The 27,837-nt window shown below is 72.9% G+C and overlaps 2 protein-coding genes across 6 annotated transcripts; both read left to right on the top strand.

The window, feature by feature from the left end:
* Positions 1 to 127: 127 nt before the first annotated feature.
* SPTBN2 (spectrin beta, non-erythrocytic 2) lies at positions 128 to 20,023 on the top strand. Of its 3 annotated transcripts, none has more exons than XM_064503186.1 (36): positions 128 to 225; positions 2,735 to 2,898; positions 6,802 to 6,953; positions 7,036 to 7,209; positions 7,966 to 8,057; positions 8,164 to 8,244; positions 8,322 to 8,437; positions 8,523 to 8,635; positions 8,735 to 8,922; positions 9,004 to 9,121; positions 9,212 to 9,370; positions 9,453 to 9,755; positions 9,856 to 10,009; positions 10,087 to 10,957; positions 11,036 to 11,173; positions 11,782 to 12,538; positions 12,617 to 12,819; positions 12,893 to 12,983; positions 13,078 to 13,224; positions 13,293 to 13,556; positions 13,796 to 14,020; positions 14,131 to 14,220; positions 14,310 to 14,564; positions 14,649 to 14,779; positions 15,152 to 15,356; positions 15,440 to 15,814; positions 16,097 to 16,341; positions 16,423 to 16,561; positions 16,945 to 17,029; positions 17,116 to 17,312; positions 17,408 to 17,556; positions 17,992 to 18,067; positions 18,185 to 18,396; positions 18,995 to 19,168; positions 19,249 to 19,291; positions 19,621 to 20,023. In XM_064503186.1, the coding sequence occupies exons 2-36, from the start codon at positions 2,751 to 2,753 to the stop codon at positions 19,855 to 19,857; spliced, it is 7,107 nt and encodes a 2,368-aa protein (XP_064359256.1). In that variant the 5' UTR covers positions 128 to 225; positions 2,735 to 2,750; the 3' UTR covers positions 19,858 to 20,023. The 3 variants fall into 3 exon arrangements, with proteins under 3 accessions (XP_064359256.1, XP_064359255.1, XP_064359254.1); XM_064503185.1 differs by having other exon boundaries at positions 2,703 to 2,898; XM_064503184.1 differs by lacking the exons at positions 128 to 225; positions 2,735 to 2,898 and adding an exon at positions 3,177 to 4,016.
* A 930-nt stretch (positions 20,024 to 20,953) lies between these two features.
* Positions 20,954 to 26,762, top strand: LOC112996590 (RNA-binding protein 4B). 3 transcript variants are annotated; one of them, XM_064503252.1, is made up of 4 exons: positions 20,954 to 21,053; positions 21,647 to 22,069; positions 24,802 to 25,500; positions 26,317 to 26,762. In XM_064503252.1, the coding sequence occupies exons 2-3, from the start codon at positions 21,658 to 21,660 to the stop codon at positions 25,491 to 25,493; spliced, it is 1,104 nt and encodes a 367-aa protein (XP_064359322.1). In that variant the 5' UTR covers positions 20,954 to 21,053; positions 21,647 to 21,657; the 3' UTR covers positions 25,494 to 25,500; positions 26,317 to 26,762. The 3 variants fall into 3 exon arrangements, with proteins under 3 accessions (XP_064359322.1, XP_064359320.1, XP_064359321.1); XM_064503250.1 differs by having other exon boundaries at positions 26,140 to 26,762; XM_064503251.1 differs by having other exon boundaries at positions 20,988 to 21,079; positions 26,140 to 26,762.
* Positions 26,763 to 27,837: the final 1,075 nt, after the last annotated feature.

The raw sequence follows: 27,837 nt of genomic DNA, 5'->3' as shown, positions 1-27,837 counted from the left end.
GGGCGCGGCGCGGCACCGGGCGCCGCCGGCCGGTTCCCCGGGGCCGCGCGCGGCGCTGAGGGGCGGCGGCGGCGGCCAATGGCGGCGCGGGGCCGGCGGGGGCGGGGCTTGCCGCGGCCCTTCCCGCCCCCGCCCCCGCCGGTCCCGTTCCGCCGCCGCCGCCGCCGCCGCCGCCGCGCGGGGCACGAGCCGCCGCCGCCGCCGCAGCCTTCGCCCGGCGCCCAGGTAGGACGGCGCGGGCGGGCGGCACCGGCACCGGCACCGGCACCGGCACCGGCACCGGCGGGACCCGGATCGGGATCGCGATCGCGCCCCACCGGCCCCGCCGCCCCCGGCAGCATCCCCGCGACCGGCCCCGCCGCATCCCCGGCTCTGCCCCCGACCGGCCCCGCCGCGTCCCCGGCTCTGCCCCACAACCGGCCCCGCTGGGGCCCCCCGACCGGCCCCGCTGCGTCCCCGGCTCTGCCCCACAACCGGCCCCGCTGGGGCCCCCCGACCGGCCCCGCCGCATCCCCGGCTCTGCCCCGCAACCGGCCCCGCTGCCCCCCGCAGCATCCCCGCAACGGGCTCCACAGCCAGCCCCGGCTCTGCGCCCCGACCGGCCCCGCTGCGTCCCCGGCTCTGCCCCATAACTGGCTCTGCTGCATCCCCGGCACTGCGGCACCGCCAGCCCTGCTGCATCCCGCAGCGTCCCCGCGACCGGCCCCGCTGCGCCCCACGGCGCTGCCCCCCAACCATCCCTGCTGTGCTCTCCTGCGCCCCACGGCGCTGCCCCCCGACTGGCCCCACTGCACCCCACAACATCCCCCCGACCATCCCTGCTGCGCCCCACGGCGCTGCCCCCCAACCGGCCCCGCTGCGCCCTACAACGTCCCCCCGACCGGCCCCGCTGCGCCCCACGGCGCTGCACCTAGACCAGCCCCACGGTGCCCCACGGCGCTGCACCACGGTGCAGGGTGCCCGGGGCCTGGTGTCCCCCCCCCCCGGCGTCCCCGTCCCCCCCCCCGTGCCGGTGTCCCGGCGTCCCCACAGCAGCACAGCACAGTGCAGCACAGCGCGCACCGGCCCCGCGGCTTTGTGTGGCCGCCCGGCCCCGTCTCCCCGCGGCCCCCCGGGAACACGCGTGTGCTCGCATGTCCTCCCCTGCACACGCGTGTGCCCGCGGAGCCCCCTCCCCGTGCCAGCGCGGCTCCCGGCTCCCCCCCGCGCGGCCGCTGTGCACGCACGCGTGTGCTGTGTCCCCTCCGTGCACGCGTGTGCCGTGTCCCCCGTGTGCCGTGTCCCGTCTGTGTCCCCCATGTGCTGTGTCCCCTCCGTGCACGCGTGTGCCATGTCCCCCGTGTTCCATGTCCCCTCCGTGTCCCCCGTGTGCCGTGTCCCCTCCGTGCACGCGTGTGCCGTGTCCCGTGTGCCGTGTCCCCTCCGTGCACGCGTGTGCCGTGTCCCCCGCACAAGCGTGTGCCCAGACCCCCATTACATGCAGGGATCTGTGTGCACACGTGTGCCCAGACCCCCCCCAGCACACGTGTGTCTCCGTGTCCCCCCGTGCATGCATGTCCCGGCGCCTCTGCATGCACACGCGTGTCTCCGTGTGTCCCCCCCATGCACACGCGTGTCTCCGTGTTCCCCCCATGCACACGCGTGTCTCTGTGTGTCCCCCCCATGCACACGCGTGTCTCTGTGTCCCCCCTCCATGCACACGCGTGTCTCCGTGTCCCCCCCCATGCACACGCGTGTCTCCGTGTCCCCCCTCCATGCACACGCGTGTCTCCGTGTGTCCCCTCCATGCACACGCGTGTCTCCGTGTCCCCCCCATGCACACGCGTGTCTCTGTGTGTCCCCTCCATGCACACGCGTGTCTCCGTGTCCCCCCCATGCACATGCGTGTCTCTGTGTGTCCCCTCCATGCACACGCGTGTCTCCGTGTGTCCCCCCCATGCACACACGTGTCTCTGTGTGTCCCCCCTCCATGCACACCCGTGTCTCCGTGTGTCCCCCCCATGCACACGCGTGTCTCCGTGTCCCCCCCATGCACACGCGTGTCTCTGTGTGTCCCCCCTCCATGCACACGCGTGTCTCCGTGTCCCCCCCATGCACACGCGTGTCTCCGTGTCCCCCCCTCCCCTCCCAGCCCCCCCGCGCACACGCGTGCCGGACCCCCGCCGCGGGGCTGGGGCGAGGGATTGGGGCCTGCGGCAGCTAATTGCCAGCCGGCACCGGGGGGGGGGGGGGGGGGGGGCGGCCATTTATCCGCGGCCTTAAGAGCCTAAGCTGCCGCCGCCGCCGCGCTCGGCTCCGCGGTAAGCTGGGGGCTGGGGCTGGGCTGGGCCTCCCGGACGCCGGGGCCCCGGGGGGGGGGGGGTTCCCCCCGGACGCCTGGGTCCCCCAGGGGACATTCCCGGACGCCTGGGCCCCCGAGGTGGTTCCTGGATGCCTGGGCCCCCCGGGGGGGGGGGGACATTCCCAGACACCTGGATCCCTGGGGGGGGGGGGACGTTCCCAGACGCCTGGATCCCTGGGGGGGGGGAATGTTCCCGGATGCCTGGGCCCCTGGCGGCTCTCAGCGGGTGGGGGTTGCAGCCTTCCCCCCCCCCCCCCCAGCACGGGAGCCGGGCACAGCGCAGGGCCGCACCTGCGCCGCGGGGGGGGGCCGGGCCGTGGCGGTGACGGCGGTGCCGGTGCCGGTGTTGGCGGCTGTGCAGGGCCGGCGGTGCCGGTGTTGGCGGCTGTGCAGGGCCGGCGGCGGGACGATGCTGTCGCCCACCGACTACGACAGCCTGGAGATCCAGCAGCAGTACAGCGACATCAACAACCGCTGGGACGGCGCCGGCGACGACTGGGACCATGAGGGCAGCTCGGCCCGGCGCTTCGAGCGCTCCCGCATCAAGGCGCTCGCCGGTACGGGGGGGGCACGGGGGGGCCGCGGCGCCGCGGAGAGGGAGGGGCGGCCCGGACGCCTGGGCCCCCTGCGGGGCCGTGGGGTTGGTGCCCCCCCCCGGCTCTGGGGCCCAGGCGTCCGGGCGGCCCCGATGCAGCCTGTGGGCCCCCCCCCCCCCAACGCCCGTCAGCTCGGGGCCCAGGCGTCCGGGTGCTGCGTGGGGTCCCAGCGAGGCCTGGGGGGGACGCGCACACGCAGGCACACGCAGGCACACGCAGGCACACGCAGACACGCACACACACACGCAGACATACAGAGACATGCACATGTACACGCAGGCACATGCACACGCAGACACGCACAGACACGCAGCCCTGCACACGCACACACACACGCACACACATGCACACACTCACGCACACGCAGCCCTGCACACGCACACGCAGCCACGCGCATGGGCACACGCACACACACACGCAGCCCTGCACACACACATGCAGCCACACGCATGGGCACATGCTCATGCACACGCAGCCACACGCTCACGCACATGCAGCCACACGCATGGGCACACACTCACGCACACGCAGCCCTGCACACACACATGCACACGCAGCCCTGCACACGCACACCCAGCCACACACATGGGCACACGCACATGCAGCCCTGCACACGCACACGCAGCCTCACACATGGGCACACGCTCACGCACATGCAGCCCTGCACACGCAGCCCTGCACACGCACATGCTCATGCACACGCAGCCACACGCAGCCACACGCTCACACACAGGCAGCCACACGCATGGGCACACGCACACGCAGCCCTGCACACGCACACGCAGCCCTGCACACGCACACGCACACGCAGCCGCGCAGCCTGCGCCGAGCGGCCCAACCTGTTTTTATGTAAATGCCCCGGCGCCTCCCTCGCCCGCCCGGCGCTGCCAGAGCTCCGGGTCCCGCGGCGCCTGCGTCCCCCCCGCGTCCCCCCCGCGTCCCCCCCCGCGCCCCGGCCATGGCCCGCTGCGAGCCGGGGCCCCCCGAGCCCCCCGGCAGCCCCCGGCTCTCCCCGGCCGCCTTCGTCAACGCGGCCCAGCACGCCGGCGTCCTCGAGGGCCGCTTCAAGCAGCTGCAAGGTGAGAGCGGGGCCCCCCCGGCCCCCCCGGACGGGGATGGGGACCGCCAGCCACCCCCCCCGGACGAGGACGGGGACCCCCAGCCACCCCCCCGGGACGGGGATGGGGAAAGGGACAGACCCCCCCTGGACAGGGACGGGGACGGACACCCCCCCCCCGGACAGGGACCCCACGGGTCCCTCCAGGTCCCCCCCCCCCGTGGGTCCCCTCTGGGCCCCCCCCCAGACCACGCAGCTCCCCCGGAGCCCTATAGGGTCCCTCCGTCCCTATGGGGCTCCCCAGACCCTGCAGGTGCCGCCTGGGTCCTCCCAGGCACTAGAGGTTCCCCCTGTTCCCCCGTCCCCCCTGTCCCTATAGGGCCCCCCTGCCCCCCCCCCCCGTCCCTATAAGGGCTCTGCAGACCCTGCGGGTGCCCCCTGTCCCCCCCCGGGTCCCCACTCCCTTGGGACCCCCTGGGTCCCCCCAGGCCCCATAGGTCCCTCCCGGTTCCCACGGGTCTCCCCGACCCCCCCGTCCCCCCTCCCGGCTCTCCTCCCCCGAAACCGCCCCCCCGCCACCCCCGGACCCCGAAACCGGCACACCCAAACCCCGCCCTGCCCCCGCCTGCGGCACCCCGCCTGGACGCCTGGGCCCCCCCGGGCGCCGGGGTCCCTCCCCACGCGGCCCAGGGCCCCCCCACGCCGGGGTCCCCGGGGGGGGGGGCAGGAGCCGGGGTGGGAGCCCGGATGCCGGGGTCCCCTGGGGGGCGGGAGCAGGGGGCCCGGACGCCTGGGCCCTCCCCAGCGCCGCCCCGGGCCGTGGGCACCCGCCGGTGACACATCCGCGCCCCCGCGGCCGGGATTATGGTGGCGGTAAACAACCGGCCGGGCGCCAGCGCTGGGGGGGGGCCGGGGCCTGTCCTGCCCCCCCCCGGGGCCCGGACGCCTGGGCCCTGCGGCCGGGAGCAGCGAGTGCAGCCGCAGGGCCGAGCGCCCGGCGTCGGGGCGCGGGCAGGAGCCCTGGGGGCACCGGGGACCCACGGCGTCGGTGACCCACGGCGTCAGGGGCCCAGGCGTCCCGCCCGCGGCCCCCCCCCCCCCCCACCGTGCCCCGGGGCCGCGGTGTCGGCTGGACTCTGCTCCCGGGCTGCGGCGAGGGAGGAGCGGGGCCCCGGCGACCCCGGCAGCCGGACCCTGTCCCGGCCCGGCCGGGCGCGTGCACACGCGTGTGTCCCGTGTCCTGCTGCGGGGCGCCAGCCCCGGGGGTGCACGCGTGCGAGCACGGCGCCCCGGTGCACGCCAGGCCCCTCCCTGTGTGCACTCACGTGTGCCCTGCGTGTGCCGGGCCTGTGCATGCGTGTGCACCCAGTGTCTGGCACACGCGTGTGCACCGTGTCCTGGTGCGTGCAATTTGTGCATGGCACACGTGTGTGCACCGTGTCCTGGTGCATGCACTCTGCGTGTCACACGTGTGTGCCATGGCCTGGTGCGTGCTGGCCCTGTGCGTGCACGTGCACCCAGTGCCTGGCACATGCGTGTGCACCGTGTCCTGGTGCGTGCACTTTGTGCGTGGCACACGTGTGTGCACCGTGTCCTGGTGCATGCACTCTGCGTGTCACACGTGTGTGCCATGGCCTGGTGCGTGCTGGCCCTGTGCATGCGTGTGCACCCAGTGCCTGGCACATGCGTGTGCACCGTGTCCTGGTGCGTGCAATTTGTGCGTGGCACACGTGTGTGCACCGTGTCCTGGTGCATGCACTCTGCGTGTCACACGTGTGTGCCATGGCCTGGTGCGTGCTGGCCCTGTGCATGCACGTGCACCCAGTGCCTGGCACATGCGTGTGCACCATGTCCTGGTGCGTGCACGTGCACCCGGTGCCTGGCACACGCGTGTGCGCTGGCGCACACCTTCCCTGCCCACGCTTGTGCAACCGGGCCCGTGTGTGCGACGGGCCGCAGCGCCGGCCCCCCCCGGCGTGTGCAACGGCCCCGCGCGTACGCTCCGTGTGCTCTCACCTCCCGCCCGCGCGCCCCGGCCTGTGGTGCACACGCGTGTGCGAGGCTGCGCCGTGCCCCCCCCGGCCCCCCCGGCTGCCGAGCACCCCCCTGCCGCGCGCCGCCGGGCCCCCCGCCGCCCCCCGCGCCCCGGCCCCAAAGCCTCTTAGCCGCTAATCCGGGGCCGGCGCCGGGCACGGGCCGGCACGGGGAGCCGCGATCCGCCCGGCCGCAGCCCCGTGTGCTGTCGCGGGGCCGCCCGGACGCCTGGGCCCCTGGGGCGGACGCGGCCCCCGGACCGTCTCCCGGCTGCGGGGGGGGCTGCCTGGGGCGGACGAGGGTGGTCACTGCCGCGGTCCCGGGGGTCTCCGGGAATCTCCGGGGGTCTCCGTGTGTCACAGGGGTCCCTGGGGGTCTCCAGGGTTCCTGGGGGTCCCTGGGGGTCTCGGGGTTCCCGGGTGTCTCCGAGGATCTCTGGAGGTCCTGGGGTCTGCAGGGGTCCCTGGGGGTCTCAGGGGTCTCGGGGGTCTGCAGGGGTTCCTAGGGGTTCCCGGGGTTCTCCAGGGGTTCCCAGGAGTCTTCGGGGGTCCCTGGGAGTCTCCAGGGGTCCAGGGGTCCCTGGGAGTCTCTGGGGGTCTCCGGGGGTTCCTGGGGGTCTCCAGGGGTCTGGGGGGGTCCCTGGATGTCTCCTGGGGGTCTCAAGGTTCCCGGGAGTCTCCAGGGTTTCCTGGGGGTCTCCAGAGGGGTCCGGGGGTCCCTGGGAGTCTCCGGGGGTCCCGGGGGTCCCCGCTCACGGCCCGCGCGTCCCGCAGACGAGCGCGAGGCCGTGCAGAAGAAAACCTTCACCAAGTGGGTGAACTCGCACCTGGCCCGGGTGACCTGCCGCATCGGCGACCTCTACGCGGACCTGCGGGACGGCCGCATGCTGCTGCGGCTCCTCGAGGTGCTCTCGGGGGAGCAGCTGGTGAGCCCCGGGGCCCCGGCGTCCGGGTGGGCCCTCCCGGGGGCCCCGGCGTCCGGGCGGCCCTGACCCTGCCCTCGCCCAGCCCAAGCCCACCAAGGGGCGGATGCGGATCCACTGCCTGGAGAACGTGGACAAGGCGCTGCAGTTCCTCAAGGAGCAGCGGGTGCACCTGGAGAACATGGGCTCCCACGACATCGTGGACGGCAACCACCGCCTCACCCTCGGCCTCATCTGGACCATCATCCTCCGCTTCCAGGTACCGCCCCGCGGGGGCCGCGCCCGCCGGGGGTGCCCCCCTTTGCCACGGGGTGCCGGTGCCCGCCGCGGGGTCCCTGCGCCCACCACGGGGTGCCGGTGCCTGTCACGGGGTCCCTGCACCCGCCATGGGGTCCCTGCGCCCACCATGGGGTCCCTGCACCCACCACGGGGTCCCTGCACCCACCACGGGGTGCCGGTGCCCGCCGTGGGGTCCCTGCGCCCGCCGCAGGGTCCCTGCGCCCACCACGGGGTGCCGGTGCCTGTCACAGGGTCCCTGCGCCTGCCATGGGGTCCCTGCACCCGCCACGGGGTCCCTGCGCCCACCACGGGGTGCCGGTGCCCGCCACGGGGTCCCTGCACCCACCATGGGGTGCTGGTGCCTGCCACGGGGTCCCTGCACCCGCCACGGGGTCTGTGCGCCCGCCGCGGGGTCCCTGCACCCACCATGGGGTCCCTGTGCCTGTCACAGGGTCCCTGTGCCCGTCACAGCGTCCCTGTGCCTGCCACGGCGTCCCTGTGCCCACCATGGGGTCCCTGCGCCTGTCACGGGGTCCCTGCACCCACCACGGGGTGCCGGTGCCCGCCGTGGGGTCCCTGCGCCCGCCGCGGGGTCCCTGCACCCACCATGGGGTCCCTGCGCCCGCCGTGGGTCATGAACCCTCCTGGAGCGCGCAGCCCCGGCCCTGGCTCCCCCCTGTGCCGTCCCCGTTCCCTGGGGAGGCCCCGGCCCCGCTCACCCCCCGACGCCGCCCAGATCCAGGACATCAGCGTGGAGACGGAGGACAACAAGGAGAAGAAGTCGGCCAAGGACGCGCTGCTGCTGTGGTGCCAGATGAAGACGGCGGGGTGAGCGCCGGGGCGGGGGCCGGGGCCGGGGCGGGTGCCGGGAAGGGTGCCGGGGCCGGGGCGGGTGCCGGGGGTCCCCGCCAGCCCTCACCCCGCCGCCTTGCAGCTACCAGAACGTGAACGTGCACAACTTCACCACGAGCTGGCGGGACGGGCTGGCCTTCAACGCCATCATCCACAAGCACAGGTCAGCGGCGCGGGGTGACGTCCCGGCGCGGCGCGGGGTGACGTCCCGGCCCGGGGTGACGTCCCGCCCGCCGCCAGGCCGGACCTCATCGACATCGACACGCTGCGGCGCTGCAACGCGCACTACAACCTGCAAAACGCCTTCAACGTGGCGGAGCGGGAGCTCGGCCTCACGAAGCTGCTGGACCCCGAAGGTGGGGGGCGGCCGGGGGGGCGGCGGGGGGGCGCGGGGCGCCGCCGGCCCCGGCTCAGCCCGGCCCCCCGCTCCCCCTCGCCCAGACGTCAACGTGGACCAGCCGGATGAGAAGTCCATCATCACCTACGTGGCCACCTTCTACCACTACTTCTCCAAGATGAAGGCGCTGGCGGTGGAGGGCAAACGCATCGGGAAGGTGCCGGCGCGGGCGGATGCGCGGACGGACCGAGGGGGGGACGGGCAGAGGGGGGAGGCAGACGGCGGCGGGGGGCCGGGGTGACGCCGCGCCCCCCAGGTGCTGGACCACGCCATCGAGGCCGAGCAGCGGGTGGAGAAGTACGAGACGCTGGCGTCGGAGCTGCTGCAGTGGATCGAGCAGACCATCGTCACGCTCAACGACCGGCAGCTGGCCAACTCGCTGGGCGGTGTGCAGAACCAGCTGCAGGCCTTCAACACCTACCGCACCGTGGAGAAGCCCCCCAAGTGAGACCGCGGCGGGCGCCGGGGGGGGGGGGGCCGCGTGGGGCGGGCGTGGGGCTCAGCGCCGCCTCTCCCCCCGCCCAGGTTCACGGAGAAGGGCAACCTGGAGGTGCTGCTCTTCACCATCCAGAGCCGCATGCGGGCCAACAACCAGAAGGCCTACGTGCCGCGCGAGGGCAAGCTCATCTCCGACATCAACAAGGTGCGGGGGGCGGCGGGGGGCTGCGAGGGGCGGCGGGGGGCTGGGGCTCGTGGTGGGGGCCGGGGGCTCACGGCGGCGGCCGCCCCGCAGGCCTGGGAGCGGCTGGAGAAGGCCGAGCACGAGCGGGAGCTGGCGCTGCGCGACGAGCTCATCCGGCAGGAGAAGCTGGAGCAGCTGGCGGCTCGCTTCGACCGCAAGGCAGCCATGCGGGAGACCTGGCTCAGCGAGAACCAGCGCCTCGTGTCCCAGGTGGGGCCCGCCGGAGGGGCCCAGGCGTCCGGGCCGCGTCCCCCGCCCCGGGGCCCCCCTCACCCCCGTCGCCCCGCTCCAGGACAACTTCGGCCTGGACATGTCGGCGGTGGAGGCGGCGGTGCGGAAGCACGAGGCCATCGAGACGGACATCGTGGCCTACAGCGAGCGGGTGCAGGCGGTGAGCGCCGTGGCGGCCGAGCTGGAGGCCGAGCGCTACCACGACATCCGCCGCGTGCTGGCGCGCCGCAACAACGTGGCCCGGCTCTGGGACTTCCTGCGGCAGCTGGTGGCCGCCCGCCGCGAGCGTCTCCTGCTCCACCTGGAGCTGCAGAAGATGCTGCAGGACCTGGAGCACCTCACGGGCTGGATGGAGGAGATGAAGGTACCGCCGGGGCCGGGCGGCTGCGGGGGGCGGGGGGGGGGACGCCGGCGGCCCGTCCCGTCCTGTCCCGTCCCTCACGGCCGCCGCCCCCCCTGCCCAGGGCCGGCTGCAGTCGCAGGATTTCGGCAAGCACCTGCACGGGGTGGACGACCTGCTGCAGATCCACGCGCTGGTGGAGGCCGACATCGCGGCGCAGGCCGAGCGCGTGCGGGCGGTGAGCGCCGCGGCGCAGCGCTTCGCCGGGCCCGGCGACGGTGAGTGCGGCCGGGGGGACGGCCCCGGCCCCGGCCCCGGGGGTCCCCGCCGCCCCCTCACGGCCCCCGGCCCCCAGGGTACCGGCCCTGCGAGCCGCAGCTGGTGCGGGAGCGGGTGGAGACGCTGGAGCTGCGCTACCGGGAGCTGGCGGAGCTGGCGGGGCGGCGGCGGGCCAAGCTGGAGGAGTCGCGGCGCCTCTGGAAGTTCTTCTGGGACGTGGGCGAGGAGGAGGCCTGGATGCGGGAGCAGGAGCAGCTCCTGTCCTCCGAGGACGTGGGCCGAGACCTGACGAGCTCGCTGCGCCTCCTCAGCCAGCACAACGCCTTCCGGGACGAGATGAGCGGGCGCGCGGGGCCGCTGCAGCAGGCGGTGGCGCGGGGCCAGGCGCTGGTGCGCGAGGGCCACTTCGGGGCCGGCCGGGTGGGCGAGCGCCTGCGCGAGATCGAGGGCCGCTGGCAGCAGCTGCAGGCGCTGGCGGCCGAGCGGCAGCGGCGCCTGCGCGAGGCCGCCAGCCTCTGCCAGTTCCAGGCGGACGCCGACGACGCGGAGGCCTGGCTGGAGGACGCGCTGCGCCTGGCCTCCAGCCCGGAGCTGGGCCACGACGAGTACTCCACGCGCAGCCTGGCCAGGAAGCACAGGGAGGTGGAGGAGGAGGTGCTCAACCACCGCCCCGCCATCGCCGCCCTGCACGAGCAGGCGCGGGCGCTGCCGCCCGCCTCGGCCGCCGCCCCCGGCGTCGCCAGCCGCCTGCCCGCCCTCGAGCGGCGCTACCGGGAGCTGGCGGCGCGGGCCGAGCGCCGGCGGCAGCACCTGCGCGACGCCCTCAGCCTCTACACCATGCTGAGCGAGGCCGACGCCTGCGGGCTCTGGGTGGGCGAGAAGGAGCAGTGGCTCCACGCCATGCTCGTGCCCGACAGGCTGGAGGACCTGGAGGTGGTGCAGCAGCGGTGAGCGCCGCCCCGCGCCCCCCCGGCCGCCCCGCTGCCCCCCCGGCCGCCCTGAGCCCCCGTCCCGCCGCCCCGCAGCTTCGAGACGCTGGAGCCGGAGATGAACAACCTGGCGTCCCGCGTGGCCGCCGTCAACCGCGTGGCCGCCCAGCTCCTGGACACCGACCAGCGCAACGGGGAGAGCATCCAGGCCACGCGGGAGCAGCTCAACGCCAGGTGGGCGGCGGGACGCGGCCGGCGGCGGGATGCTCCGGGCAGCGGGATGCTCCGGGCAGGGTGATACCGTGGGCGGCGGGATGCTGCGGGCACTGGGACGCGGCAGGCTGGGCGATGCTCCGGGCAGGATGCTCTGGACGCAGAGGGTTGCTCCAGGCAGGGAGGGATCCTCTGGGCAGGGTGCTCCGGATGCAGAGCGTTGCTCCGGGCAGGGATGCTCCAGGCAGGATGCTCCAGGCAGGGAGTTTTGCTCCAGGCAGGGATGCTCCAGACGGGGATCGTTGCTCCGGGCAGGGATGCTCCAGGCAGGGATGCTCCGGGCAGGATGCTCCAGATGCGGAGAGTTGCTCCAGGCGGGATGCTCTGGGCAGGATGCTCCGGACAGGCAGGGATGCTCCAGGCAGGACGCTCTGGATGCAGAGGGTTGCTCCAGGCAGGGAGGGATCCTCCAGGCAGGATGCTCTGGATGCAGAGCATTGCTCTGGGCAGGGATGCTCCGGACGGGCAGGGATGCTCCGGGCAGGACGCTCCGGATGGGCTGGACGTTCCGGCAGGGCCGCGGAGGCGTCGGCGGGCGGGAGCAGCCCCCTGACCCCGCTGCCGCGCAGGTGGGAGCGCTTCCGGGCGCTGGCCGAGCAGAAGAAGGAGGCGCTGACGTCGGCCCTGAACATCCAGAACTACCACCTGGAGTGCGACGAGACCACGTCCTGGATGCGGGAGAAGACCAAGGTGATCGAGTCGACGCAGGGGCTGGGCAACGACCTGGCCGGCGTCACGGCCCTGCAGCGCAAGCTCTCGGGCGTGGAGCGCGACCTGGAAGCCATCCAGGGCAAGGTGCGGGACCTGCGGGCCGAGGCGGAGAAGCTGGCGGCCGAGCACCCGGAGCAGGCGCCCGCCATCCGCGCCCGGCTCTCGGCCATCGAGGCCGTGTGGGCCGAGCTCGGCCAGAGCCTGCGGCGGCGCGAGGAGTCGCTGGGGGAGGCCAGCAAGCTGCAGGGCTTCCTGCGGGACCTGGCCGGCTTCCAGGCCTGGCTGTCCCGCGCCCAGACGGCCGTGGCCTCCGAGGACGTGCCGGCCACCCTGGCCGAGGCCGAGCGGCTGCTGAGCCAGCACGAGAGCATCCGCAAGGAGATCGCGCACTACGGCGACGACTACCGCAGCACGCGGGCCGTGGGCCGGGAGGTGACGCGGGGCCAGACGGACGCCCAGCACCTCTTCCTGCAGCAGCGCCTCGAGGCCCTCGACACCGGCTGGGAGGAGCTGGGCCGCATGTGGGAGAACCGGCACCACCTCCTCTCCCAGGCCTACGCCTTCCAGCTCTTCCTCCGCGACACCAAGCAGGTCGAGGGCGTCCTCAGCACCCAGGTGAGGAGCCGGGGCGGGCGGGGGGGCCCCGGCGTCCGGGGGGGGCCGCCGCGACGCCCCCGGCTCCCCCCCGCCCAGGAGTACGCCCTGTCGCACACGGAGATGCCCGGCACGCTGCCGGGAGCCGAGGCGTCCATCAAGAAGCACGAGGACTTCATGGCCACCATGGACGCCGGCGGGGAGCGCGTGCAGGGGCTGGTGGCCGCGGGGCGCAAGCTGGTGGCGGAGGGCAGCGTCCACGCCGACAAGGTGCAGGAGACCGTGGACTCGGTGGAGAGCAGGTGAGGCCCCCGCGTGCCGCCCGGCCCCCGCGCCCGGGCTCCCTGCCCGGCCTCACCTCGCGCCCCGTCGCAGGCACAAGAGGAACCGGGAGGCGGCCCAGGAGCTCCTGGGGCGCCTGCGGGACAACTGGGAGCTGCAGCGGTTCCTGCAGGACGGCCAGGAGGTGAGCGCGGGCCCCCGGCGCGGCGGGACGGGGACGGGGACGGGGACGGGCCGGTGCCACGGCCCTCCGCTCCGCTCCGCTCGTCTCCCGGCAGCTCGCGCTCTGGATCAACGAGAAGATGCTGACGGCGCAGGACGTGTCCTACGACGAGGCCCGCAACCTGCACACCAAGTGGCAGAAGCACCAGGCCTTCGCGGCCGAGCTGGCCTCCAACAAGGACTGGCTGGACAAGATCGACAAGGTGGGGCCGGCGCGAGGCCGGGGGGCCGGGCCCCGCCGCCGCCCCGCTGACGCCCGCGTCCCCCCCAGGAGGGCCGGCAGCTGGCGGCGGCGAAGCCGGAGCTGGGGGCGGTGGCCACGGAGAAGCTGGAGGCGCTGCACCGGCTCTGGGACGAGCTGGAGTCGACCACCAAGACCAAGGCGCAGAGCCTGTTCGACGCCAACCGCGCCGAGCTCTTCGCCCAGTCCTGCTCGGCGCTGGAGGCCTGGCTGGCCGGCGTGCAGGCCCAGCTGCAGTCCGACGACTACGGCAAGGACCTCACCAGCGTCAACATCCTGCTCAAGAAGCAGCAGGTGAGCGCGGGGCCGGGAAGCGCGGGGCAGGCGGATGCGCGGGGCTGGGAAACGCGGGGCCGGGGCGCGTGGGGCTGGGAAACGTGGGTCCGGCCCGTGCGGGGCCGGGAAACGCGGGGCTGGGGCACGTGGGGCTGGGAAATGTGGGTCCGGCCCATGCGGGGCCGGGAAACGCGGGGCTGGGGCGCGCGGCCGCCCTCCCGCGCTCACCCGCCGCCTCGCGTGCCGGCCGGCGGCAGATGCTGGAGAACCAGCTGGACGTGCGGGAGAAGGAGGTGGAGGCGATCCGGGCGCAGGCGCGGGCCCTCAGCCAGGAGGACGCCAACACGGCCGAGGCGGAGGCGCAGTTCCGGGCCGTGGAGGAGAAATTCCGGGGGCTCCGGGGGCCGCTCCGCGAGCGCTGCCGCAAGCTCCTGGCCTCCAAGGAGGAGCACCAGTTCAACCGCGACCTGGAGGATGAGATCGTGAGTCGGGGCCCCGAACCTGGGAGAGAACCGGGCCCCCGGGGCCCCCCGCGCCCCCCCCGGGGCCCCCGGCGCCCGGGCCTCCCTGACCCCCCGCCTCGTGCCCGCAGCTGTGGGTGAAGGAGCGCCGAGCCCTGGCCGTGTCCACGGACCACGGCAAGGACCTGCCCTCGGTGCAGCTCCTCATGAAGAAGAACCAGGTGGGCGGCGGGGGGCGGCGGGGGCGGCCGGGGGGTCCCGCCGGAGCCGGCCGGCCCCGGGACGCCCACGGCCGCCCCGCCCGCCCCAGACGCTGCAGAAGGAGCTGCAGGGCCACGAGCCGCGCGTGGAGGAGCTGCTGGGGCGGCGCGCGGGGCTGGCGCGGCCCGCCGAGCGGGTGGCGGAGCTGCGCGAGGCCTGGCGGGAGCTGCGGCTGCAGGCGGAGCGGCGGCACCGGCGCCTGGAGCAGGCCCACGCCGCCCAGCAGTTCTACTTCGACGCCGCCGAGGCCGAGGCCTGGATGGGCGAGCAGGAGCTGCACATGATGTCGCAGGAGAAGGCCAAGGTGAGGCCGGGGGGCGCCGGGGGGGGCCGGGACACCCCCGCGCCCGCCCCGGGCGCCCCTGAGCCGCTCGGCTCCGCTTCGCAGGACGAGCTCAGCGCCCAGGCCATGGTGAGCAAGCACCTGGTGCTGGAGCAGGCGCTGCGCGACTACGCGCACACCGTGCACCAGCTCTCCGGGCAGAGCCGCGAGCTGGTGGCCAGTGGGCACCCCGAGAGGTCAGTGCCGTCCCCGCGCCGGCGCGGCGCGTGCTGGGGGACCGGGGCGTCCCTGCACCATGTCCCATCCCCGTGCGCTCGTCGTGCCACGTCTCCGTGCTGCGTCCCATCACCATACGCATGTCGCGCCACGTCCCCACCCCGTCCCATCCCTATGCGCACGTTGTGCCGCGTCTCCCTGCTGGGTCCCATCCCCGCACACGCATCGTGCCGCGTCTCCCCGTCCCCTCCCCATGCCGCCGCGCTTCCCGCCGCGAGTGCCGAACGCCGCTGGGCTCCTCTGCACCTGCCCCGGCAGCGCCCTGCCCTCGCCGTGCCCTTGCCGTGCCCTCTGCCCTGCCCCGCGGGGCTCACGCGCGGCCGTGCCCGCAGCGAGCGGCTGACGCTGCGCCAGGGCCAGGTGGACAAGCTCTACGCCGGCCTGAAGGAGCTGGCGGGGGAGCGCCGGGCCAAGCTGCAGGAGCACCAGCGGCTCTGCCAGCTCAGGCGCGACCTCGACGACCTGGAGCAGTGGATCTCGGAGCGCGAGGTGGTGGCCGCCTCCCACGAGCTGGGCCAGGACTACGAGCACGTCACGGTGCGTCCCGGGGGCGGCGGGGCCGCGGCGGGGCCCCCCTCCGCACCGCCCCGGCACGGCCCCCTCCGCTCCCCCGCCCGCAGATGCTGCGGGACAAGTTCCGGGAGTTCTCGCGGGACACGAGCAGCATCGGGCAGGAGCGCGTGGACGGCGTCAACGGGCTGGCGGACGCGCTGATCGCCGCCGGGCACTCGGAGAACGCCACCGTCGCCGAGTGGAAGGACGGCCTGAACGAGGCCTGGGCCGACCTGCTGGAGCTCATCGACACGCGCTCGCAGATGCTGGCGGCCTCCTACGAGCTGCACCGCTTCTACCACGACGCCCGCGAGACCCTCACGCAGGTGCAGCACAAGCAGAAGCAGCTGCCGGACGAGGTGGGCCGCGACCTCAACACGGCCGAGGCCATGCAGCGCATGCACACCGCCTACGAGCACGACATCCAGGCCCTGAGCGCGCAGGTGGGCGCTGCCGCCCGGCCAGGGGACCGCGGCGAGGCGAGCGGGGACCGTGGTGCGGCGAGGGGGGACTGCGGCAAGGCGAGGGGGGACCGCGGCGTGGTGAGGGGGGACCGCGGCACAGCATGGCGCAGAGCGGCACAGCACGGTGGGGGGACCATGGCGCGGTGCAGCATGGCACGGTGCAGTATACGAAGGCCTGGCGCGGTGCAGCACAGCCCGGCGCGGTGTAGGAAAGCCCGGCACGGCGCAGCGCGGCCCGTCTCAGCGGCCGTCGCCCCGCAGGTGCGGCAGGTGCAGGAGGACGCCTCGCGGCTGGAGAAGGCCTACGCCGGGGAGAAGGCGGACGACATCCGGCGGCACGAGCGGGCCGTGAGCGAGGCCTGGGCCGAGCTGCGCGGCAGCAGCCAGGGCCGGCGGCGGCTGCTCCTCGACACCGTCGACAAGTTCCGCTTCTTCCGCACGGTGCGCGACCTCATGCTGTGGATGGACGGCGTCTGCCTGCAGATCGAGGGGCAGGAGAGGCCGCGGTGAGGGGCGGCGGGGGCCGGGGGGGCGCGGGGGGGCGTGGGGGGGCCGCCGCCTGACGCCCCCGCCCCGCCGCCGCGCAGGGACGTGTCCTCGGCCGACCTGGTCATCAAGAACCACCAGGGCATCAAGGCGGAGGTGGAGGCGCGGACGGACAGCTTCAACGCCTGCGTGGCCGCCGGCACCGCGCTGCTCGACAAGGGCCACTACGCCTCCGACAAGGTGGGCCCCGTCCCCCCCGGCCACCCCGTGTCCCTGTCCCTGTCCCTGTCCCCATGGCTTCTGCGCTGTCCTGTCCCCCCATCCCTGTCTCCATCCTCCTGTCCCTGTGGGTCCCCCAGGCCCCACACCGTCCTGTCCCCATGGCCCCCGTCCCCACAGCCCCCCGTCCCCGCGGCCCCCCCGTCCCCATGGCCCCCGCCCCTGTGGCCTCCCATCCCCACAGCCCCCCGTCCCCGTGGCCCCCCGTCCCCACAGCCCCCGCCCCTGTGGCCTCCCATCCCCACAGCCCCCCGTCCCCGCGGCCCCCCCGTCCCCACAGCCCCCATCCCCGCGGCCCCCCCGTCCCCATGGCCCCCGCCCCGCGCTCACCGCTCCGCGCTCAGATTTCGGAGAAGCTGTCGCAGCTGCAGGAGCGGCGCCGGGACATCGGGGAGCGCTGGAAGGAGAAGATGGACTGGCTGCAGATCGGTGAGCGCCGGGGCGCCCGGCCGCGGGGGGGGGAACGGGGGGGGGTCCGCCCGGACGCCGGGGCCCACGCCGCGCTGTGCCCGCAGTGGCGGAGGTGCTGATGTTCGGGCGGGACGCCAGCATGGCCGAGGCCTGGCTCGCCAGCCAGGAGCCCATCGTGCGCTCGGCGGAGCTGGGCGGCAGCGTGGCCGAGGTGGAGAACCTCATCAAGCGGCACCAGGGCTTCCAGAAGGCCGCGGCGGCCTGGGAGGAGCGTTTCGTGGCCCTGGAACGCCTCACCACGGTGAGGGGGGGCCGGGGGGGGCCCGGGGGGGTGCTGAGCCCCGGCCCGCTCGCCGCACGCACCCCCGTGCTCACCCCCCCGCCCCGTGTCGGCAGCTGGAGGAGAAGGAGCGCCAGCGGCGGGAGGAGGAGGAGGCGAGGAAGAGGCGGCCGCCCACGCCGCCCCCCCCGGTGCCTGAGGCCGCGGGAGCCCCCCCGGCCCCCCCCGACGCCCCCAACGGCCTGGGGACGGGGGACCTGCACCGGTGAGGGCCGGGGCCGGGGGGGCGCCGGGGTCTGGGACGCACGGGGGGGCTCGGGGGTCGTGGGGAGATATGGGGGGACACTGGGGATATGGGGGGACATGGGGGTCCTGGGGGGGCACAGTGGGACCTGGGAGATGGGGGGGACACAGGGGACATGGGGGGACATGGGGGTCCTGGGGGGCACAGTGGGACCTGGGAGATGGAGGGACATGGGGGGAGATGGGGGGGGACAGCAGGGGCTTGGGGTGTCCCGGGAATGGGGGGACACAGGGGACATGGGGGGTCCTGGGACGGGGTTGGGGGGCAGAGCAAGTCTGGGGGGGGACAAGGGGGGCCTGGGGAAAGGGAGCACGGGGGGGAGCACAGGGGCTGGGGGGGGTGCAGGGGCCGGGGGGGGCCTCGCCCTGGCCCCCCGCCCACCCCAGGCCCCCCCAGGCCCCCGGCCCCGCAGAGCCGCCTGCCCGAGGCGCCGGCCGTGAACGGGATCTGCCCCGACGCCGCCAGCCCCCAGGTAACCGCCCCCCCGGGGCAGAACCTGGACGCCTGGGCCCGTCCCTCCCCCCCCCCCTGCTGCCGAGGGGGCCCCGGACGCCTGGGCCCCCCCGACCGCCCCCGCTGTGCCCCGCAGGTGCCGGGGGGGCCGCTGACCAACGGGGCGCGGGAGCGGGGCCCCAGCGCGGGGGGGTCGCCCCGGGGGCGGCCGCGGGGGGCGCCGGCCCCCCCCGACCCGGCCCACGCGGCCACGCTGCCCCCCCGGGCGCCCCCCGCCCCCGAGAGCCTCGAGGGCGGCCTGTGCCGCAAGCAGGAGATGGAGGCCCAGGGCAAGAAGGCCGCCAACAGGTGAGGCCCCGCCCCATTTGGGACACGCCCCCTTTGGGACACGCCCCTGGGACACGCCCCTACAGGCTCCACCCCCGGGACACCCCCCCCAGAGCCCCCACACCTGCGGAGCTGCCCCATGGGCCCCGCCTCTGGACACGCCCCCATGGGCCCCGCCTCTGGACACGCCCTCCTGGGCACACCCCCATAGGCCCCGCCCCTGGGTGTGCCCCATTGGGCCACGCCCTCCTGGGCCCCGCCCTCTCAGACACGCCCACATAGGCCCCGCCCCTCACAGGCAGGATGGCTGCAGGCCACACCCCCTTGCAGACCCTGGCCCCGCCCACAGGGAGCACGCCCATCACAGGCCACGCCCCCATGGAACCACACCTAGCCACACCCCAGAGCCACGCCTCCTCACACTGGCCACGCCCCCTTCCTTCCCACCCCTCCCTTAAAGGGGCAACGCCTCCGGGTCAGGCCAGGCCCTCCAGCTCCTGCCCCAATGGCGCCGCCGCGTTGTCCCTCCCCGGGTCTGGGTGTCCCCCCCCTCACTCCGTGCCCCCCCCCGGCCTCGGCGCCCCCCGAGCCGGTGCCCACGGCGGCGCCGCCGCGGCAGGTCGTGGCAGAACGTGTACTGCGTGCTGCGCCGCGGCAGCCTGGCCTTCTACAAGGACGCCAAGAACGCCGGGCTCGGGGCGCCCTACCACGGCGAGGCGCCCGCCCCGCTCCAGGGCGCCCAGTGCAGCGTCGCCCTCGACTACAAGAAGCGCAAGCACGTCTTCAAGCTGGGGTAGGGCCGGGGGGGCCGCGGGGGGGGTCCCGGGGGGGGGGGCCGCGGGGCGCCGGGGCTCAGCTGTGTCCCTCCCGCAGGCTGAGCGACGGCAAGGAGTTCCTCTTCCAGGCCAAGGACGAGGTGAGGCCGGGTGGGCGCGAGGGCGGTGGGCAAACGCGCGGCGTGTGCGGACACACGTGTGTGCGGCTGGGCAAATGCAGTGTGCACGGACACGTGTGCGGCTGGGCAAATGCAGTGTGCGCGGACACGCGTGCAGATGTGCAAACGTGCAGCTGTGCAAACGCTGGTGCATGTGCAGACACGTGCGGCTGTGCAAACACCCCGACGCGTGTGTGCGTGTGTGTGCACGTGTGTGTGTGTGCGCGCACTCATGCACAGCCGCGCCAACACCGGTGTGCACACACGTGCTCGGGGCCGTGCGGGTGTAACCATCGCCACCGTGTCCGCAGGCGGAGATGAGCACCTGGGTGCGGGTGATCCACGCGGCGGCGGGCGGCGGCGGCCCGGCGGCACCGCGGGAGGCGGCGGAGGCGGCGCCGGCGGGCGGCAAGGGCATGACGCGGGCCATGAGCATGCCGCCGGGGCCGCCGGCCGGTGTCACCGAGGGCCCCGCGCCGCTCCGCGCCCGCGACGGCAAGGACCGGGACCGCGAGAAGCGCTTCAGCTTCTTCAAGAAGAACAAATAGGCGCCGGGGGGCCGGGCGCGACGGAGGGACGCGGCCGGCCGGGGCTGTGGGGGGCTCCGCAGCCGGCCCCCGCCGCCGGCCGTGCTGCCCCGCGTCCCGGTGATGTCCCCGCGCCCGCCCGCGCCCCGGCTCCCGCCGGCACCCCAATAAAGAGCCTGTGTAGAGACGCCGGCCCCGAGCCCTGCTGCTGCCGGGGGGGGGGGGGACGGGATGGGATGGGAATGGGATAGGGATGGGGACAGGGATGGGAATGGGGAGAGGGATGGGAATGGGAAGGGATAGAGCCAGAGAAGGGATGGCGATGGGAATGGGATGGGGAGAGGGATAGGGATGGGGATGCGATGGGGATGGGGACGGGGATGGGGATGGGATGGGGAGAGGGATGGGAACGGGATGGGATAGAGCCGGAGAAGGGATGGCGATGGGAATGGGATGGGGGGGGAGGGATAGGGATGGGATAGGGATGGGGATGTGGATGGGATGGGATGGGGACAGGGGTGGGATGAGGGCAGGACATGCAAGGGATGGGGATGGGATAGGGATGGGGATGGGATTTGGGATGGGGACCGGGATGGGGATGGGGATGGGGACGGGGATGGGGACAGGACAGGGATGGGGTTTGGGATGGGGATGGGGACGGGATGGGATAAGGACAGGGATGGGGACGGGGATGGGATGGGGACAGGCAGCCCCACGCGTGTGCGCCTCTGGGGGGAGGATCTGCCCCACCAGCTCCCAAAGGATCCCCCCGGTGACCCCTGCTGCGTCCCAGCGGATCCTCCCAGTGACCCGCACTGAAGCCCCGGTGGATCTCCTGGTTCCCGTCACTAGATCCCAGCGGATCCCCCAGGCCCCAGTGGATCGCCCCAGCACCCCCCCGCCAGGCTGCTCTGGCGACCCCTCCTCAGTCGGGAATGGTTTGCTCCAGCCCCCCCGACCCAGTGGGTCACTCCAGCTCCCCCCCGACCCCGGTGGATCGCTCCGCAGGCCGCTCGCCACGCCCCCTGCCCTCTCGCGCGCCTGTGATTGGCTCCGGTGAGGCCGTGGGCGGTCCCGCCCGCGCCGCCACGGCGCAGAGCCCCACCCGGCCGGCGCTTGACGGACAGCGCCGCCAGCCAATGGCAGCGGGAGGGTGGGGCCGAGCCGCGCTGCGTCGCCGCCATTTTGTGAGGCTCGAGCGGCGGGCAGGGACGCAGGTGGGGGTGGGGCTGCGGCGCCGCCGGTACCGGTACCGGGGGGTCCCGGCTCCCCAGGGGGCCGCCTGGGGGGTGGGGGGGTCCCGTAGGCGCGGGGGGGGGCGGGAGGGGCGAGTTGGGGGGGCTCTGGCGCGGCTCTGGCAGCGCGGCCCGGCGCGGCCTGGCCGGCGGCTCGGTGGGGGCGGGAGGCCGGGCCCTGTTCGGGGCTCTGGGGAGGCGATCCGTGGGGCCGGGCGCCTTGAGGGGGGCCCATAGGGGCTGTGGGGCAGGGGGGCCTTTGAGGGGGGCCCATAGGGGCTGTGGGGCAGGGGGGCCTTTGAGGGGGGCCCATAGGGGCTGTGGGGCGGGAGGTTTTGGGGGGGGGTCTATAGGGGCTGTGGGGCAGGGGGGGTTGGGGGACCCATAGGGGCTGTGGGGCAGGGGTGCTGCGGGGTTTGGGGTCCGTACCCCAGTATAAGCAGTGCTGGGGGGGGGCGGGCCCTGCTCATTGCAAGGCTGTGTTTTGGGCGCTGGGGGGTGTCCGTGGGGGGGGGGGGGGGTTACGGCAGTACTGCCCCCCCCCAGCGCCCCCCAACCGCCGCCTCCCGGCGCAGGCTTGGCCACGATGGTGAAGCTGTTCATCGGGAACCTGCCGCGGGAGGCGACGGAGCAGGAGATCCGCTCGCTCTTCGAGCAGTACGGCAAGGTGCTGGAGTGCGACATCATCAAGAACTACGGCTTCGTGCACATCGAGGACAAGACGGCGGCCGAGGACGCCATCCGCAACCTGCACCACCACAAGCTGCACGGCGTCTGCATCAACGTGGAGGCCAGCAAGAACAAGAGCAAGGCCTCCACCAAGCTGCACGTGGGCAACATCAGCCCCACCTGCACCAACCTGGAGCTGCGGGCCAAGTTCGAGGAGTACGGCCCCGTCATCGAGTGCGACATCGTCAAGGACTACGCCTTCGTGCACATGGAGCGGGCCGAGGACGCGGTGGAGGCCATGCGCGGCCTGGACAACACCGAGTTCCAAGGTGAAGCGTGAACCGGGCCGGCGCGGCCTTGCCTGGGAGGAGGAGGAGGTAGCGCCAGGCTGCGCCCCGAGGACGCGGGTCGGGCGAGAACCCGCCGGGAGCAGGGCCGGGGCAGAGTGCCCGCGTTCGGACGCGGCCTCGCCTTTGAGCGGGCTCCCCGGGGCGCAGGTTTGCCAGGGAGGCCAGGGAAGGGGAGGAATCCCATTTTTCTATTCTAGGAAAATACTTCCCGTCCTTCCGGGAGTAGGCTGAGGAGGCCGGGGCTTTCGAAGAGCTCTGGGAGCTTCTTCGTCCCCCATCGGCTGCAGATGCTCCTTGGGAAGGGCAGGGCCGAACGGGGCTCCGGGCAGGACGCCGGCGCTCCCGGCTGGGGAGTGGGGAGGGTGACGATAAAAGCTTATTTCTGCGAGTGCTTAAAACCGTAGGCTGTTAAACGGGAGCTCCTTTGCAAGACGTTAAAGGTGGCCTGCCAAGCGGGGCCAGGGGCTTGCCTGCCTTTCCTCTGCCTTGAATTAAGTGCAAAAGGGTTTTTCTCCATATTCCAGCTCTTGAATTAAGTGCAAAAGGGTTGTTTTTCCCGTATTCCAGCTCTTGAATTAAGTGCGGAAGGTTTTTCCCCATATTCCAGCTCTGCTTGTGCCCCGCAGTGCCGATGCGGTGCACCCGTTTCTTGCACGCGGCGAAGACGAGCAGGTCAGGTCCCAGCTGCAGTGGCCGTTTCCCCTTCCAGGAAGGAAGGCTCTGGCGGAGCGGGCGCTCCTCCGCCCTTTCTCCATAGTCAGCTTGCACGAGGCCTTGAGGTTCCTGATCCTTCCGAGGCAGCTGGAACCAGGGCGTTTCGGATGGGGCCGGGGAGGACGGGACCGACCTGATCTCCGACTTGCCCGGATCGCTGCAGGAGGACGCGGGAGGCCAAGCCCAAACTCTTGTGCGAACGGCCGCTGCTCTGGGTCCCGCCGGGCCCGAGCGACGTGCGAGGCGGCGGGTCCCACCTTCGCAGCGCGAAACCGGGCTGCCTGCCGCTTGTCGCGTTCCCTCCCCAGTGAACGGAGGCGCCTGATGTCCGGTGCCCGCGTCCCCCCGCTTCCGAGGCCCGCGGCCTCCCTCGCTCTCTTGATGTGCGTTCCCAGGCCTCTGCCTGACTCTTGACGACCCGAGACGGGTGACGTTACAGCCTGAGGGATCCCACAACGTTGGCACACATCGCCTTCCCCATGCTGACGCTCCGCTGTCAGCGCAGATTTCCTTAGCCAGCGCCCCGGTCTCTTCCGTAGCCGACGAGCTAACTTAGCAGCTCGGCAGAGCGTCTGGATTTCTGCACGCAGCAAGAATCGGCCTCGTTTATCAGCTGAGCTTTGGTCCCAAGCAGACGGTCACACCCCGTCGGCTGTGGTGGTGAAAAGCCGCCTTCTTCCCCGCGCGGCGCCGAGCGCTTGTGCTTGTGCTGCCTGGAGGCCGCAGCGTTGGGTCCGGCCGGGTCCGAGCAGAGGAAGGCGGTGAACGGAGACGTGTCCGGCGGCGAGCTGCAGCAGTCCCTTGTCTCGAGTCCCGTTTGCTCGTCTGGCCCGCGCTGTGCCGGGACCGGCGCACGAGGCGCTCCGTGTTCCCGGGGGCCACGGGGAGTTCAGCAAACCCCAGTGCCGTTTCCAGGCGTTTCTCAGAGCTGGTAGCTTGCAGGAGAATTCAAACGGCGCTGCCGTCTTCCCGCTCCTGACTCTTGTGCCCCGGCGCTGGCAGGGCTGGCGGTGGCTCCTCGGCAGAATGGCGGTTCACCGCGGGCAGCCCGCTCCAGACCCGCGCGCTGGTTCTTCCCGCCGGAGCGGCGTGGCTCGCTCGGGACACGCTGCGGGTCCGGTTCGGTGTCCCTGTGGGGTGGTCTTCTCCTTCAGCGGGGGTTTGTCCCCTCCGCCTCGCCTCGGGCAAAGCCGTGCCGGCGGCGAGCAGCAAACAACGCTGCTCTGCGAGATCGCGACGAGCTGCTCATCCGCGAACGCCGGCCGTGTCCAGGGCAGCTGGCGAGACGGCGCTCGTGAGGCCGGTGCGGGAGCGGAGGGAGCAGGCGCTCCCCGCCGAGCCAACGCGCTCCCTTTGGAAGGGCTCCTTTCCCAGCAGCTCGGTTCTCTTTCCCTGTGCCGCGCTCGACGCGCGCTCGGCAGGCGGATTCCTGCCTGGGCCTCGCCTGCTCCGGGGCGCTTGGACGCGGCGTGTTCCCCCGAGCGGCAGCGTTTCCGCTGCGCCGAGCACGGCGCGAGGACCGGAACGCGGTTTGCAGTCAGCGAAGCCGCGGGGGCCGTTCAGAGCGTGGTGTAACGCCCAGAGGAGAAAGGGCTCGTTAGTAAGCGGCTAATAAGCCGCTAGACCGGGCTTGGCGCTCCCAGTGTCGTGGCAATGCCGGCGTGCGTACCGCCGCCCCGCTTCCCGGTAAGTCGGTTGCAGTTGGCCAGAACGCGGCTCCACCTCGAGCCCGTCGCTTCGGGCCGGGGCAGTCAGCGCGCCTTCCTCCCGCGCCAGGGCCGCCCTCCTTTCGCCGCGGTGACTCCCAGCGTTGCGGAAAGGGAGGCGCCGGGACCGGCAAAGCCGCGGCGAGCAGCTCCCGGCGTGGATTTCGGCCGGCTGCTGGGGGGAAATGCAGTCGGCTCTGTCCTCATGTTTGAATTACTGTGCTGTTTTTATAACGAATGTTTTGGTGTGGCCTCACTTATAGCAACCCTTCTTGCGTCTGTTTCTTCAAGGCAAGCGGATGCGCGTGCAGTTGTCCACGAGCCGGCTCAGGACCGCGCCCGGGATGGGAGACAAGAGCGGCTGCTACCGGTGCGGGAAGGAAGGGCACTGGTCTAAAGAGTGTCCGGTAGATCGCCCGGGGCAAGTGGCTGACTTTACCGAGGCCTATAATGAGCAGTACGGAGCGGTGCGCACTCCCTACCCCGCGGGCTATGGGGAGACCATGTATTACGATGACGGGTATGGCGGAATGGTCGACTACTACAAGCGCTACCGCGTGAGGTCCTACGCGACGGCCTCCGCGTACGACGCCTACGCGGAGCAGACCATGGCCCAGTACTCGCAGTACGCGCAGTACTCGCAGGTGCAGTCCACGGCCATGGCCGCCACCACAGCCATGGCCAGCCGCATCCCCACCACCCTAGACCCGTACGATAGAGCTCTGCTGCCGACCCCGGGCGCGGCCGCCGCCGTGGCCGCCGCCGCCACCGCGGCCGCCGCGGCCGCCTCCTCCACCTATTACACCCGCGATAGAAGCCCCCTGCGCCGCACGGCAGCCGCGGCCACCACCGTCGGAGAGGCGTACACTTACGATCGTAGTCAGCTGTCGCCGGTCTCGTCGGTCGCTCGGGCCTCCCTCTACGACATGCAGCGGTTCGGGCGGGACCCGTACGCGGACCGGGCGCGGTACTCGGCGTTTTGAGCCGGAGGTGAGAGCGTGTTCAGGTCCAGCTCGGGCGCTTGTCTCCGTTTCCGCAGGGCCGGCGCGTTGTAGCGGGCTCCGCGCGCGGGGCCGCGCTGGGGCTCCGTAGCGACGACCGCTAGAACTAAGCGCCCCGCATCTGTTAAGCCCAGATGCGCCGGTCGAGCATCTAAGCTGTAACTGCTGCTTGGAGCTGGGAGGAAGGTAGAAGGACCCGGCTTAGGCCGGGCCCTTTCGGGGGCCAGGGGCGGACGTTGGGCGCTGAACTCGTAAATCCCTGCCGCGCGCGGGGAGGTGCAGCCGCGGGTGCCCCCGCCACGCCGGGCAGCCCCACGCACCGGGGGGGCACCGGGGAGCGGGCGCGAGCCCGGCTCCCGCCCCGTCCCGTCCCGCCGGCGAGCCGCTGCTTCACGCAGCCCTCCCGGGCCGGGCCGCTCCGCCTAACGAGGAGAGGCCGTCGCCTCCGCTCCGTCCCGCGCGAGGGGCGGCCCCGGCGCAGCCCTCGCCCGTTTCAGGAAGGTTCCGGGCCTCCTCGCCTCCGGGAAGCCGGGCTCCTCCGCCCCCGGGAGACCGGGGCGCGGCCTGGGGCTTTCAGGGCAGCCGTTCGCTTCCAGGCCCCTGAACCCACTGTGCTTTTCTCTTGCAGGTAAGATATTTGCGGCTGGACGTCGGGTTCCTGTTGCACATGAAATCTGTATCACGCGCGTCAAACCGTGCTGGGCTTCAGAGCATACCTATTGCAGCTAACGAATTTGTTCCTAACGGACACTTCGGCTTCTTCGTAGTCTAGCGAGGAGTAACTTAACTTCCCTTTGTTTTTCAGGAATCGCTTTGAATTAGTTTTGTGGCCCCCGCTTCCCTGGCAGCAGCCCTCCCCTCCCCGCTGTCTCCAGCCCCAGGCCGCCCCTAGCTGGTCTAGGCCCAGGTTGAGCTAGCGTAGCCGTAGCTCCAGCTTCGCTTCCCGCTTCCCTCCGCAGCCACGCTCGGAGCTGCTCCTCCTCTGGCAGTTTGCGCTGTAGCCTCCCTTTTTTATTTTTTTAAAGAACGTGTTTATTTTTTAAAGGGTGAATAATCAGTCTTAACTTTTTAATACTAAATGATGTCGCTTTCTTGATACTGCTGAGCCCCGCTCCCTCGAGCCCGGCCCGTGTTGTGCCACCCGTGCGGGAAAGACATTATGTTTGGAACGTAAACTGTGATTCTCCTCTCGGAAGCTTAGCGTCGCTTGAGCGCTCTTTCCAGTAAAATAAACTCTTACATGGATACGAAGCGGTGTCTGCGTGGGTGAAGTGAGCGTCCCGCGCCGCTGCCAGCAACGGGGGTCAGCGGTGCTGGCGGCACGGAGCGGGACGGTTCCCGTTCAAAGGAGCCGCTTCTCCAGCCGCGGGGGGGGGACGAGGGGCTCCCGGCCTCCCCAAACCCCGCGGAGGGGTCAGAGGCGTCTCGGCGAGCGAAAGGCCGCGTGCGGAGGAGCCGGGGCGAGAGCACGGCGCGGTGGGAGGGAGCGGGCGGACGCGTGGAGCCGCCGCGGCTCGTCCCAGCCCCGCGAGCAGATGGTGCCGCGTTAGCCGCGCGGAGCCCCTCGGCCGGCCCCGGGGATGAGCCGGATTGGCGGAGATTAGCGCCGACAGCAGCTCCGCGGGGCGCTGGCGCCCGGCCCGGCCCTCCCCTCCCCGCTCTCGTCTCAATTAACCCCCGGCCTCGCGCGGGTGGTCCCCCTTCCTCCCCCGTAAGCGCCTTGCTCGCGCGCCTCCCCTGCCGGTAAAGCGGCTCTAAGGCTCCCGCGTCTCCTGCCGCGCGTGCGAGCGGGGCCGCCTCGCTCGCTGCTTCCCAGCCCCGGGCTGTGCAAAACCCCGCTGTCGCGGCTCCTCGTTTTGTCCCCCGGCTCCTGCTCGGGGACGCGCCACCCTCGCTGGGGCTGATGGCAAAAGCGGCCCAAAAGGCTAAATAATAGAAATCACCCGGCGCCAGGCCCGGCTGGGCTTCCGGGCTGGGCCGCTCTCCCCAGCTGCTGCGCTGGCCTGGTCTGACGCCGCCGCTCGCCTACGGGCTCATCCAGCACCTGCCTTTCACCGCTCCCTGGGGACGAGGATGGCTTCTAATTCTGGTGTTTCAAAGCGAACTGCGATCTTTGGGGCAGCCTCTCTCGGTGGAGAACTACTAATTTTTGCCACTAGTTCAACTATTTTTTTAAATTTCTTTGGCCGTGGCTGCGACCAGTGGGGCCTCAGCATTTCTTGTGCTTTAGCTTAAAGTACTTCTCGGTCTCTGGGCGCGTCTTGTCTTTGCTCGTTCGAGAGCAGACGTAATTATCCAAGTTTTGGAAAACGAGGGGAAGAACCAG

Source organism: Dromaius novaehollandiae, chromosome 35, assembly GCF_036370855.1.
Source record: "Dromaius novaehollandiae isolate bDroNov1 chromosome 35, bDroNov1.hap1, whole genome shotgun sequence".
Lineage (NCBI taxonomy): Eukaryota > Metazoa > Chordata > Aves > Casuariiformes > Dromaiidae > Dromaius > Dromaius novaehollandiae.
This window is presented reverse-complemented; position numbering and strand designations above follow the sequence as displayed.